At 37.9% G+C, this 15418-nt stretch overlaps 1 protein-coding gene across 1 annotated transcript in view; it reads right to left on the bottom strand.

Moving 5' to 3' along the window:
- Positions 1-15418, bottom strand: part of LOC123519807 (serine-rich adhesin for platelets-like) — a 108901-nt gene that overhangs the window by 26406 nt on the left and 67077 nt on the right. Inside the window, exon 15 of the mRNA XM_045281325.1 lies at positions 4948-5172. Coding sequence (XP_045137260.1) covers positions 4948-5172 — 225 coding nt within the window. The remainder of the gene's footprint in view (positions 1-4947; positions 5173-15418) is intronic.

Genomic DNA, 15418 nt, shown 5'->3' with positions numbered 1-15418 from the left:
TCCTGCTCACATACCAACCTTCGTACAATAGCATCCACAAAGATTCGTTACTGTTGGTGGGTGGAGATTGGTAGCCCGCCTAAAAGTGCTCATTAGCTGACAGGAGCTGGAACCAAGAAACTTTAACAACGTCAGAGCAAACCTCCTGCCGCGAAATGGCATCCATGAACGCTTGGAGGGACGGTAATGAGGTTGCTATCAGGTTGCTCTCAGGTTGCTGGGAACACCACCTCTCGAGGTGGTGTTACTGTTTTATATATGCATTTATGTTCACAAAACAACATTTCTATTAGCTTTTTACAAACCTTGTCCCCAAGAAAGGATTGTTTTGTAATGCATAAAGTGAAATCTTACATGGAATACCAAAAAATAAAGCAGACATGAGATCGGCCACAGACGAGGCGGAGACTCACGGTGACTCGGCCGCTTATTCTACTTCTTGTGACCCTTTTAGCTTGTGTGTTGCTTTCACCATGATATTAAATTTGTGTCCACTCCTCTATTGCCTGCTATAGACAGTAACACTCGAGGTGGTGTTCCCAGCAACCTGAGAGCAACCTCATAGCAACCTTGTTACCATCCCTCCAAGCGTTCATGGATGCCATTTCGCGGAAGGAGGTTGCTCTGATGTTGTTAAAGAATCTTGGATCCAGCACCCGCTCTTCTCGTGCCTCATGTACAGTCTGCCAGCACTGAGTACAGACGGAATCTCTTCAATCTGCCTATAATTCACCAAGATGGCCCCAAAACGTCCTTCATCTTCTGCATGTGGGGTTATTTTTGATAAGTGCATTTTTGATAAAGTGGTAAAGCTCAGAGGAAGATGGTGACTGACTGTGGTGTGAGTGGTGAAGGCAGTGACGCAGTGAGTGTTGTGTTTACGTACTTTGTTTTGTTATTTTCTCTTATTATTTTTTGCATTCTCTTATTATTTCTTGCTTTTCCCTTTACTTTAAATACACTTCTAGTATTTAGAATGGTAAATAATAAAAACATGTTAACTTAGCCAAATAAATAGAGTATTTTGTACGAATTTTCTTGGACCACATCCCGCATCCCCCCTATTATCTATTGTTTCTTATGAGAATTACATGTTTGTTTTAAGTGAATTTTGATATACGAGATGCCTCTTGGAACGCATGTATCGCGCAAATCGAGTTACCTGTATATATATACAATGGAGACTCAATACTCAAACTTAATCAATTCCAAATGGCTGTTCGAGTATCAAAAAGTTCAACTATTGATACCTATATATCAGGTATTTCATTCTAATCTTAAAGGGCTATCACACTGGCCTATGATATGCGGAACGAGGAACATCCGCTCCAGATAGCTAGAACTTGCCCGGGATTAGCGGAGCCAAGTTGGGATGGCTTCATATCCATCCCAGTTCTCCATATGCTATCCCAATGAAAAAATAAACATCACATATGTTATAAAAACCTTTCATTGAAATAAAAAAGAATGTGCCTAAATTTTTCATATTGGAATATTAAATAGTATTTCATCAATTTAGAAAGATAAACTATATATATATCATGTCGATAGTTTGGGTTCATGGCAACCACCTCTAACTCCAAAGTTGCCATCACGCAAGTCTCGGTTTTTCTCTAGTTTCTTTTACTTACTTTTCAATAAGAGGAAGTGCAAATGCAATTCCAGAACGAAGCACAGCTTGAGATATAAGCGGCATGGTTTTGTTCTGGTTTCTTTTCATTAGGCTTGGTTTTGGTTGCTGGGCCATTTGCCTAGCATAGCAAGAATGCGGGCAGCTAGTGTGTGATATTGTTCCTGGTTTCGTACCAAGAACCATGGCCCGTGTTCAGCATATCATAGGCCAATGTGGTACCCTCTTTAGCAAAAGTACCTCGAGTTTATAAAAATTTCAACGTACTTTTTTTCTCTTCATAATTTTGATTTTGTACATACCGTAAGTGAAGGCTAGTGATGGATAATGTAGAAGAGGAGGGAAGAAGGATGGGGAGGAGGGAGGTCATTGGACGAATGAGTTACCATCCATGAAAACGTTTTTGTAACTTTTCTCTTGGTGTGATTCATGTGAACCCACTATTGGAGGGCTATAGCTCACTAGCACTTGCACCCTCACAAGATTCCTTATTTTCACCACTAATAAGCCTCTTTGGTGCCATTATGACTTTCTAAATGAAAAACTACCAACAGAACGCAGAAAATATTGTTTTTCTCAAGACCGCACCAGGACTAGGAATGCGCACCGGTATTAGGTATACTGGAATACCTGTATTTTGCTTTGGTATTGCTGGTAATACCAGCATCAAAACAGGACAATGGTGGCAGCGGGGAGGGAAAGGCCAAAGCTTTGTTTACAACCATGTGTGTGGCCATTTGATTACCATATATATTCACCACTAATAAGCCTTTGGTGTTAATGTAAGCTTATAAATGAAAAACTACAGACAGAACGCATGAGAATATTATTCTGACAACCACAGCAGCACAACTGACAGAGGGGGAAGGTAGATGCCAGGGAGCCTTTGCTTACAACCACGTGTGTGGATGTTCAATCATCAGGTATTTTTTCGAATATGAAATAGAACTTTTGCGTTCAAGTACAGGCAACCCCCATTTAATGAAGGGGTTACGTTCCTAAAAAATCCTTCATTAAGCGAAACTTCGTTAAGCGAACCCATTATAACAAGTTTAACCCCTGCCTTGAACTTCCATTGAGAGTAAACAAAGTGAGAGTGCATCATAGTACAGTGAAAGGTTTAATGAAAGTAAAAATTATGAAGTTAAACATTTAGGCAGTTTAACTTAAGTCATTATAATGTACACTAATGCATGTATGTACATAACTTTATAATGTTGATAATCTTAAATTTATGAAGGGAGGGAGAGTGAAACGGGAAAGACACTAACCGACAACCTATGGAATGTAAACAAAGGGCGCATCATTGTATCACATACAAAACTTATGTACCACATTTCCACAAGGCTTTCCATTTTATCCATTGTAGAGTCACGAGTTCAGGTGATTCTTTTAGCTTGCAAGGAAGATACGGGATCACCAGCCTTCTTAATAGAGTATGCTGACTTGAAAATAATAGAGACAGTATATGGAGTCTGTGAATAACATCCAGCTTCACTTTGAGAGTAAGCAACTTCCTGGTCTTCTTAGCAACGCTAGGCGACATTGCAGGGCGTTTTGGTGGTAAGTTGAGTGAGGAAAGACGAGCTGCTGCTGACGCTGTTATTGTTTTGAACTAAGGGAGTGAGTGGTGCGCGTGTTGTCCACAAGAGGCGCTGGTGTATTCAAAAGCCTGTCGGCTTGCATGATACGGCGGTGCTTTCAAACTTGGAAAAAATTACCTGGATAAAACTTTGTGAAAGCGAGTTTGGTGTTCGTTAAACAAGTAGATGGTAGTAAAATGAATCCTTCGTTGTAGCGAAATTTCATTGTGTGAACCTTCGTTAAGCGGGATTGCCTGTATTGAACATTTTTACTATTAAGACGTTTGAGTATTGAGTCTCCAATATATATGTTTATGTATATATACAGCGGAGACTCAATACTCGAACGTCTAAATAGTCGAACTTTTCAATAGTCGAACGCAAAAGTTCGACTTAATACTCGAATAAATACCTATTAGTCGAACATCCGTCCACGTGGCTGTAAACAAAAAAGGCCTCATCCTTCCCGCCGCCCCACACGCCCCATCGGTCAACTGCAGCCAGTTGATCCTTCGCTGTCGTAAGAATAACATTGTCTTGCGCTTTCATCCTTTCCACCGCCCAACGCGCCCCACCGATCCACCGCAGCCAGTTGATCCTTCGCTGTCATAAGAATAACAATGTCCTGCGCTTTCTCTCTGAAGTTGTTTTTTTTCATTTAGAAACTTACAGTGGCACCGAAGAGGCTTGTTAGTGGTGAGAATAAGCCTACAAGAAAGAATGTAGTGACAACCATCGAAAGGAAAACGGAGATTATTGATAAATACAAGAAAAAAGGAATAATAACCGATCTTGCAGCTGAGTACTGTATGGCTAAATCTACAGTAGCTACAATACTAAAGACGACAAGACCTCAAAAAAAGAGCTGATGTGGCTATTGGTGTGAAAAAGCAATTCAAACGACCTGCGGCAGTGGAAGAAAAGAAAAATTGTTGATTGGATAAACCAAAGGCAGATGGCTGGTGATTCTTTGTCAGAGGGCATAATTTGTGCGAAGGCTAGGCTGCTGACTCGTGATCATATTTCTGATACTACATCTAACTCCAATGATGATTTTAAAGCAACAAAAGGGTAGTTTGTGAATTAAAAAAAAAAAAAAAAAAAAAAAAAAAAACTGAATTCATTCTGTTATGAGGCACGGCGACCCTGCGAGTGCTGACAGAGTTGCCACTGAGTAATTTGTGCCTGAATTTAAGAAATTTGTGGATAAGGAGCACTTAAGCCCACAACAGATCTGTAATTGTGGTGAAACTGGCCTGTTTTGGAAAAAAAAATTAACTACCAAACATGATTTATATAACAAAGGAAGAGAAGTGTTTGCCAGGACACAAGCCCATGAAAGACAGGCTAACCCTGCTCCTGTGGCCAATGCTAGCGGTAACTGCAAAACTAAACCACTGCTTTTTTGTAAACTTGGGTTTGGCAATGGCAGGAACAAATGACCTGATTTATAGGTATCAATAGTCAAACTTTTAATACTCAAACAGCCAATTGGAATTAATTAAGTTCGAGTATTGAGTCTCTACTGTATATATATATATATATATATATATATATATATATATATATATATATATATATATATATATATATATATATATATATATTAGTTCATTAGCTAAATTCTATAAAGAATAAACTGTGCTGCAAAATCATGAAATATAGCTAAATATCTTTTTCTCACTATTTCAAGAATAGTAATAATACCCAAATAAAAATATAAAAAATACTTACAGACTCCTTTTCTTCTTTTTTAGTATCTTTTGTGTCCTTTTCCTTCTCTTTCTTTTCCTTGAGTTCCTTGGTGGCAGCAGCCCGGCCCTTCTTGGCTCGGTTCTGTGACCAGGTGATGTTCTCAGCAATGCGCGGCCGCCTGATCCATTCATCATACCTCGTGTTCCAGCCCAGGTAATGAACATAGTACATTGGGGCATTACCTTCCTCCTCCACTTCCAAGACCTGTAGGTGAAACATGCATCTGAGAATTGTCTCTGTCATCTAAAATAGAAAAAATATTAACAAATAATTTTTCAAAAAGTGCATTAACTTTAGAACAATCATTTATGAAGAGATTCACCAATACATATCACCTAAACAACATTTAAATACAGGTTTCCCTTGTTATTCGATAATTCAATTTTCCGATCATCCTTTATATCCTCTCATTCATTTCCGATGTCAGGACTCATTTATCCAATTTTCAACTAATCACCAGAATGTAAACAAACATACCACGATCACATTGCCACCCATGCTGTAACCACCATCCACCAAAACTCATTCCTACTAGCTGTAAGGATAATTAGTGAACAAGATACTGCTCTACTTTTTCTGCTTGTCTTTTGTTTGTCCTCTACAGAAGCTGCTAATCCAAAGGCCTGGCTCTGGAGTGATCTCAAGCCACATTTTGCATCAAGATTAGGATCAAGATCAGTCTTTCAGTTATGTGCAGGTACGTTTTGCTAAAATTCACATTCATTGCTGGGTATTACAAGTGATACAAACATGATGTCTTCCAAGCAGCCTGCAACATCTAATGCTTGTGAATTAAAGGCCAAAAGAGCTTATCTTTAGAAATAAAAAAAAGTTTGAAATTGTTAAACACCACAAGGGAGACGGAGCCAACTTCATTGCCAGATCCCTGCAGTTGCTCCAATCCACAGGCTCAACCATCATTAAACAAGCAGAAAGTGTAAAGAAAGCAGGTGAGACAACTTTTACATTAATGACAAAGATGCTAACGAGGAAGAGGGAGCCGATAATGGAGGAAATGGCAAGACTCTTAAGGCTGTGGACTGATGACTAGACTTGCCGCCAAGGAGTGGTACCTACTAACTTAACTGAAGCTCATTTTTCTCCTCTTGCTAGTGGATATAGGCCTATAGGGGATTCACTGCATAAAAAAATAATGAACCCTTAACACTACCTCTTTGGGTGATGAGGAAAAGTGTTCTTTATCTCTACTGCTAGACCTAGGTTACTCTCCCCCTTAAATCAAATCCAATCAACCTTAAATTCACTATTTAATTGTTCGTTATTCTATCATGTTTACAGGAACATAACCCAATCGTAAAAAAGAGGGAAATCTGAACTGACATCCCAATTTCACATTTGATGACATACTGTTGACACAGCACAGCTCATCATTTGACAATATATTAATAACAATATGCAGTGGACCCTCAGAACATGAATACAATGGGTTCCAGAAGGCTGTCTGAGGACCAAATTGGTTGCGATCCAAAATTATTTCCACATGGGAAATAATCAAATAATTTCAATCTATTCCAAGATCTCAGATTCTTACCAAGTAAAATTTCATAAAAATCTATATAATTTATTCTTTGTTGGTAAGTGGCATAGTGGATAAGGTGGTGAGTGTGGGATCAGGCAGACGTTCACACATAGGTTTGAATCCCACCACGTACACGCCCGGTAGCTCAGTGGTTAGAGCGCTGGCTTCACAAGCCAGAGGACCGGGGTTCGATTCCCCAGTCGGGTGGAGATATTTGGGTGTGTCTCCTGTCACGTGTAGCCCCTGTTCACCTAGCAGTGAGTAGGTATAGGATGTAAATCGAGGAGTTGTGACCTTGTTGTCCCGGTGTGTGGTGTGTGCCTGGTCTCAGGCCTATCCGGAAGATCGGAAATAATGAGCTCTGAGCTCGTTCCGTAGGGTAACATCTGGCTGTCTCGTCAGAGACTGCAGCAGATCAAACAGTGAAACAGCCTTGAACACTTTGCCATTTGCCGAGTAGTTTAAAGTTACCTACATGTCACCATGATATCCAGGTTCTAGGTGGTTACACCCAATATGAGCATGGGTGGTGATATGGGCCCTAATATGGGTAGCACTATAAATTAAATTGACTGCGCCATTAATGGGCGGAAACTGAACAGCGCTTCCCGTACACTCTTCAAGTGTGCCTACAGGCGCTATAGGCCTTAACGTAAAAAGTTTTATAGCACACGTAGATGGAGGTGAGTGCTTGCCGCTTCTGTGTGTGTGTGTGTGTGTGATTCACCTCGGTCGTCTGCTGGTCACCCAGCCAGCCTTCCCCATTACGTGTATGTGTGTGTGTATTTACCTAGTTGTATTTTACCTAGTTGTAGTTTTACAGGGCCTGGGCTTTATGTTCATGTGGCCCGTCTCCATATCTACACTTATCCAATCTTACTTTACAAAGTATGCACACTTGTTGCAGACACTACTTCTTCATTTAAACTGTTAAACGTCTCAATACATCTTAACGGGAAACTATATTTTTTAACATCTCTCAGACATCTTCCTTTTCTCAGCTTTTTACTATGCGATCTTGTGTTTCAGATGTCATATTCTTCTCAGGATCAGTTTCTCATTATCCACTTGGTCCATTCTATTGATCAATTTATCAACTTGTATCAGGTCTCCCCTCTCCCTTCTTTGTTCCAGGGTTGGTAGATCCATAGCCTTTAGTCTCTCCTCATATGTCATCCCTTCAAATTCTGGAACCATTCTTGTAGCCATTTTTGTAGTCTCTCCAATTTCCTTATGTGTTTCTTTTTATGAGGGGTCCACACTACTCCTGCATATTCCAATCTTATTATAGTACTTATCAATTTCATCATTTCTTTGTCCATGTAGTGAAATGCTACTCCAATATTCCTTAGCAAATTATATGTTTCTCTAAAAATTCTATCAATATGGCTTACTGGTTGATTGTTTTCTTCCATCGTCACTCCTAAGTCCTTTTCCTTTTTACTTTCTCCAGTTCTACTCCATCTCCCATCTTATAGATTCCCACAGGTCGTCTTTCACTCTTTCCCATTTCCATGACATGGCTTTTGTTCACATTGAATTCCATTTCCCACTTTTACTCCATTCCCAGATCTTATTTAGGTCTTCTTGCAGTATTTCACAATCCTCTTTTGCTTTATAACTCTGCACAGTTTTGTATCATCTGCAAACAGATTTATGTAGCTGTTCACTCCTTCTGGCATGTCGTTAATATAAATGAGGAAAAGTATTGGTGCCAATACTGACCCCTGTGGCACTCCGCTTTCTACTGCTCTCCACTTGGACTTCATATCTTTAACTACCGTCCTTATTTCTCTCCCCCTCAAATAATTTTCTATCCATCTCAATGTGCTTCCTTTTAAGCCACCCTTCTCCTCTAACTTCCATAGTAATCTTGCATGTGGCACTTTGTCAAACGCCTTTTTTAAATCCAAATAAATACAGTCAACCCATCCCTCTCTCTTGTACTCTATCAACTATTCTAGAATAGAAACTCAATAAATTAGTTACACAAGACCGTCTTTTCTAAAACCAAATTGGCTATTTGATATTAATTTGTTGTCTTCAAGGAACTCGATCCATTGTTTCTTTATTATTCTTTCACACATCTTGCATATTACACTAGTTAGTGATACCGGTCTGTAATTTAAAGGTTCTTCCTTCCTTCCGCTCTTATATATGGGAACCACCTCAGCTCTTTTCCATTCTACTGGCACTGTTCCATTTTCTATTGAGCATTTTATGATGTTGTATATAGGACTTGCTAGTTCTTCCCTACATTCTTTCAGTATTCTGCCTGAGACTTCATCTGGTCCCATTGCCTTCTCTTCATCCAGTTCCTTCATTAACTCTTTTATTTCAAGCTTGGTTACTTTAATCTCTTTCATATAGATTGTCTCTCTATTACCCTGTGGCCTTTCAAATTTGGATTCCTTAGTAAAGACCTCCTGGAATTTATTATTTAATAGTTCTGCCATACTTTTTGGGTCTTCCACCATCCCGTTCTCTCCTTTTAACCTTTCTATTGTTTCTTTTGCCTAATTTTTCCATTTATGAATCTATAGAACAATTTTGGTTGCTCCTTACATTTTTCGACAATGTCTTTTCAAGTTCTTTTCCTCTTCCTTCCTCACCTTAACATATTCATTTCTCGCTGCCTTGAAGTTTTCCTTATTTGCTGGATTTCTATTTCTCCTCCACCTTTTCCATGCTCCATCTCTTTTCTCCTTTGCCCTAGCACACCTTGCATTAAACCAATCTTTCTTTCCTTCTTCTTTAGGTCTATATTTTGGGACATATTCCTGACTCCTGTTTTGTATATTTCCAAAAATAAGTTATATTCTCTTGCATTGTCTCTGAGTTTTCCATCTCCTCCCAGTTTACGTTTTAAAATAGTTCTTGAGATTCTCAATATCAGCCTTTCTGTAATTTAATCGGTCTCCTTTGTATGAATCGTCTCCTTTCCTCTTCTATATCCATTTCTAATATTACATGGTCACTCTTTCCCAATGGGCACTTATATCTTATATCATCATTCATTTGTATACCCTTGTAAAAACTAGGTCCAATCTCGCCTTCATCGTTTCCTCTGAATCTTGTGCATTCCTTTACTCTCTGGTCCATCATATTGTCTATCATTAGGTTCAAGAATCTTTCTCCCAGGCTTCTTCCCCATACCACTTTCATAATTTTCCCAGTCCACTTCTTTACAGTTGAAATCTCCTACTAATATCACTTTTCTCCTTTCTTTAACGATTCTCGTTAGACTCCTTATTGTGTCATCTATCATGTCTTTATATTCTTGATTGGTCCATGAATTTGTTTTGGTGGCACATATGTTACAATGATTGTTAACTCTTTTTATTAATATGCATCTTAACATACAGTACTTCTGCTTTTCCTTCCCACATTCCACTTGGTTTATCACTATCTCCTTCCTTAACATTATCATGACTCCTCCTCCTTTACCCACTCTGTCTCTTCTCCATACATTATACCTATTATCCAAGTCTATTTTGATTGCCTCATTTAGTTTTGTTTCAGCCAGGCATACAATAAAGTGATTAACTTTAGAACAATCATTTACAAAGAGATTCACCAATACAATCAAAACAACATTTAAATACAGGTTTTGTTATTCGAAAATTTGAACTTCCCATCCTTATATCCTCTCATTCATTTCGGCGAGACTCATTTATCCATTTTCAACTAATCACCAGAATGTAAACAAACATACCAGATCATACATTACCACGCTGGAAACCCACCAAAACTCATTACTAGCTGAGAATTATATGTTCTTTTCTGCTTGTCTTTAACCTTCCAGAAGCCCCAAGGCCTCGAGTGATCTCATCACCACAGACCTAGTCAAACTTTTCAGCATATCTATTTACCTATGAAGATAATGATGAGCAAGCAGCACCACTGCTTGTACAGGAAAAAACTTAATCAGAAATAAAAAGCTGAACTGAACACAGAGACAGCCACAGATCCCTGCAGTTGTTCCAATCAGGCTCAACCATCATTGCAGGAGAAAAGACAGAAGAGGTCTGTTGATTATGTGTTTCTTTTTATGAGGGGTCCACACTACTCCTGCATATTCCAATCTGGGTCTTATTATAGTACTTATCAATTTCTTCATCATTTCTTTGTCCATGTAGTGAAATGCTACTCCAATATTCCTTAGCAAATTATATGTTTCTCTAAAAATTCTATCAATATGGCTTACTGGTTGATTGTTTTCTTCCATCGTCACTCCTAAGTCCTTTTCCTTTTTACTTTCTCCAGTTCTACTCCATCTCCCATCTTATAGATTCCCACAGGTCGTCTTTCACTCTTTCCCATTTCCATGACATGGCTTTTGTTCACATTGAATTCCATTTCCCACTTTTACTCCATTCCCAGATCTTATTTAGGTCTTCTTGCAGTATTTCACAATCCTCTTTTGCTTTATAACTCTGCACAGTTTTGTATCATCTGCAAACAGATTTATGTAGCTGTTCACTCCTTCTGGCATGTCGTTAATATAAATGAGGAAAAGTATTGGTGCCAATACTGACCCCTGTGGCACTCCGCTTTCTACTGCTCTCCACTTGGACTTCATATCTTTAACTACCGTCCTTATTTCTCTCCCCCTCAAATAATTTTCTATCCATCTCAATGTGCTTCCTTTTAAGCCACCCTTCTCCTCTAACTTCCATAGTAATCTTGCATGTGGCACTTTGTCAAACGCCTTTTTTAAATCCAAATAAATACAGTCAACCCATCCTCTCTCTCTTGTACTCTATCAACTATTCTAGAATAGAAACTCAATAAATTAGTTACACAAGACCGTCTTTTCTAAAACCAAATTGGCTATTTGATATTAATTTGTTGTCTTCAAGGAACTCGATCCATTGTTTCTTTATTATTCTTTCACACATCTTGCATATTACACTAGTTAGTGATACCGGTCTGTAATTTAAAGGTTCTTCCTTCCGCTCTTATATATGGGAACCACCTCAGCTCTTTTCCATTCTACTGGTACTGTTCCATTTTCTATTGAGCATTTTATGATGTTGTATATAGGACTTGCTAGTTCTTCCCTACATTCTTTCAGTATTCTGCCTGAGACTTCATCTGGTCCCATTGCCTTCTCTTCATCCAGTTCCTTCATTAACTCTTTTATTTCAAGCTTGGTTACTTTAATCTCTTTCATATAGATTGTCTCTATTACCCTGTGGCCTTTCAAATTTGGATTCCTTAGTAAAGACCTCCTGGAATTTATTATTTAATAGTTCTGCCATACTTTTGGGTCTTCCACCATCCCGTTCTCTCCTTTTAACCTTTCTATTGTTTCTTTTGCCTAATTTTTCCATTTATGAATCTATAGAACAATTTTGGTTGCTCCTTACATTTTTCGACAATGTCTTTTCAAGTTCTTTTCCTCTTCCTTCCTCACCTTAACATATTCATTTTCGCTGCCTTGAAGTTTTCCTTATTTGCTGGATTTCTATTTCTCCTCCACCTTTTCCATGCTCCATCTCTTTTCTCCTTTGCCCTAGCACACCTTGCATTAAACCAATCTTTCTTTCCTTCTTCTTTAGGTCTATATTTGGGACATATTCCTGACTCCTGTTTTGTATATTTCCAAAAATAAGTTATATTCTCTTGCATTGTCTCTGAGTTTTCCATCTCCTCCCAGTTTACGTTTTCAAAATAGTTCTTGAGATTCTCAATGTCAGCCTTTCTGTAATTTAATCGGTTTCCTTTGTATGAATTGTCTCCTTTCTCTCTTCTATATCCATTTCTAATATTACATGGTCACTCTTTCCCAATGGGCACATATCTTATATCATCATTCATTTGTATACCCTTAGTAAAAACTAGGTCCAATCTCGCCGGTTCATCGTTTCCTCTGAATCTTGTGCATTCCTTTACTCTCTGGTCCATCATATTGTCTATCATTAGGTTCAAGAATCTTTCTCCCCAGGCTTCTTCCCCATACCACTTTCATAATTTTCCCAGTCCACTTCTTTACAGTTGAAATCTACTAATATCACTTTTCTCCTTTCTTTAACGATTCTCGTTAGACTCCTTATTGTGTCATCTATCTTCATATTCTTGATTGGTCCATGAATTTGTTTTTGGTGGCACATATGTTGCAATGGTTGTTAACTCTTTTTATTAATATGCATCTTAACATACAGTACTTCTGCTTTTCCTTCCCACATTCCACTTGGTTTATCACTATCTCCTTCCTTAACATTATCATGACTCCTCCTCCTTTACCCACTCTGTCTCTTCTCCATACATTATACCTATTATCCAAGTATATTTTGATTGCCTCATTTAGTTTTGTTTCAGCCAGGCATACAATATCCGGATTTTCTTTCTTTATGTAATCTCTTAATTCTAATTTACTTGATAAAACCCCCGTCTATGTTCGTATACATCACTTTTAGTCTCTTTCCTTTATCATTTTTAGTTAAACTTGTTCCACTTTTTTCTATTCCTTCTCTTTTATATACCATTTCCTTATCCTGTCTCCTAGAATTCTCCAAAAAAAAATGCCTTTTTTTCCTCTTCTGACCTTCCATTATTTTTTTCCCTTACTGCTCTCTTTTTTTCTTCCTCATTTCTATTTTTCTTTATATAGATATCATTGCAGCCTTCTGTTTCTCTGAGTTTTGTTGTTCTATATAACATTTCTTCTGTTGCTGCTTGTGATTTTAGTAGTATTTTATAATTGGTCTCGTTTTTTTTCTTTTTGATATGATCCCATTCTGTTTATTTCTTCTACTTCCTCTTCTAAGTTCTGCCTATCTTAGTCGTTTAGATTCTTCAGTAGGTCTTTGACTAATTTCACTTCTTTTTCTCTTCTTGGTCTATATTTTATATTTTTTTTCTTTTGTTCCAAATACGATTACACTTCTTTTTTTCTGCAATTTCTCAAACTAGATTTTTTTTTCTTGAGGACTCCTATCATTTTGTTTGTCATATTTTCTTCTTTTTCTTTTAATTGTTCTTGAATCACCTCCTGAAAATCATCCTTATCTTTCTTATCTTGGACTCTCCATGCTTGTACTTGTTTTTTTAATCACATTCTATACTCTTTCCTCTTCTTTGTTTACTAGATCTTTTAACTTCTCTTTTTCTTTCTCGGCTTTACCGAGTCCTTCTTCCATCTGCTTCTTGTAGTTAGCTACTTCCTTTTTCAGTTCTTCGTTTTCCACTCTTAGCCTAGCTTCGTTTTCTTCCACTTTTTTTTATCCTTTCTCTCAGTTTTATAAACTGTTTTTCCTGTTCTTCATTCTCTTTCAATCCCATACTCTCCTTTATCCATTTATCTAGTTTACGTTCAATAGCCAACGCTCTCTTAAGTAGTGAAGTATTCACCATATCAAAACCTTCAAATGCACTCTCTCCTTCATCAACATAGTCATCATCTTCTTTCATTCTTTCCCTAGTCTCATACCTGCATTTTAATGGAATCTCTTCTTTACTCATGATTCTTTAACAGTTGATTTCATGAAAAAACGAGTCCACACTACTTACCCACGCCACTATAAATACTATACAATAGGTAGTGATGATCAGCCGATTGTCTGAGCGACGCCAGTGCATCCTTCCTCGACCGCGTCTGGTGTGTGTGTGTATTTACCTAGTTGTATTTACCTAGTTGTAGTTTTACAGGGCCTGGGCTTTATGCTCGTGTGGTCCTGTCTCCGTATCTACACTTATTCAATTTTTCTTTAAAACTATGTACACTCTTTGCTGACACCACTTCCTCACTCAAACTGTTCCAAGTCTCAACACATCTTTTGGAAACTAAATTTTTTAACATCTCTCAGACATCGTCCCTTCCCTAGTTTCTTACTATGTGATCTTATGCTTCTAAAGTCATATTCTTCTCTCAGGATCAGTTTCTCATTATCCACTTCATCCATTCCGTTAATCAATTTATAAACTTGTATCAGATCCCCTCTCTCTCTTCTCTGCTCCAAGGTTGGTAGATCCATAGCCTTTAGTCTCTCCTCATATGTCATACCTTTAAATTCTGGAACCATCATAGCCTTTAGTCTCTCCTCATATGTCATCCTTTTAAATTCTGGAACCATTCTTGTAGCCATTTTTTGTAGTCTCTCTAATTTTCTTATGTGTTTATTTTTATGGGGAGTCCACAAAACTCCTGCATATTCCAATCTAGGTCTTATTTTAGTACTTATCAATTTCTTCATTATTTCCTTGTCCATATAGTGAAATGCTACTCCAATATTCCTTAGCAAATTATAAGTCTCTCTGAAAATTCTATCAATATGCCTTACCAGTTGATTATTTTCTTCCATTGTCACTCCCAAGTCCTTTTCCTTTTTTACTTTTTCTAGTGTGTGTGTGTGTGTGTGTGTGTGTGTGTGTGTTTGTGTTGTTGTGTGTTTTTTGTGTGTGTGTGTGTGTGTGTGTGTGTGTGTGTGTGTGTGTGTGTGTGTGTGTGTGTGTGTGTGTGTGTTTACCTAATTGTAATTTTACAGGGCCTGGGCTTTATGCTCGTGTGGCCCCGTCTCCATATCTACACTTATCCAATCTTACTTTAAAAGTATGCACACTCGTTGCAGACACTACTTCTTCATTTAAACTGTTCCACGTCTCAATACATCTTTTGGAAACTATATTTTTAACATCTCTCAGACATCTTCCTTTTCTCAGCTTTTTACTATGCGATCTTGTGCTTCAATGTCATATTCTTCTCTCAGGATCAGTTTCTCATTACCCACTTGGTTCATTCCATTGATCAATTTAAAAACTTGTATCAGGTCTCTCTCCCTTCTTTGTTCCAGGGTTGGTAGATCCATAGCCTTTAGTCTCTCCTCATATGTCATCCCTTCAAATTCTGGAACCATTCTTGTAGCCATTTTTTGTAGTCTCTCCAATTTCCTTATGTGTTTCTTTTTA

This window comes from Portunus trituberculatus, chromosome 46 (assembly GCF_017591435.1).
Source record: "Portunus trituberculatus isolate SZX2019 chromosome 46, ASM1759143v1, whole genome shotgun sequence".
NCBI lineage: Eukaryota > Metazoa > Arthropoda > Malacostraca > Decapoda > Portunidae > Portunus > Portunus trituberculatus.
Note: the sequence above shows the minus strand (reverse complement) of the source record. Positions and strands in the feature narration are given on the sequence as shown.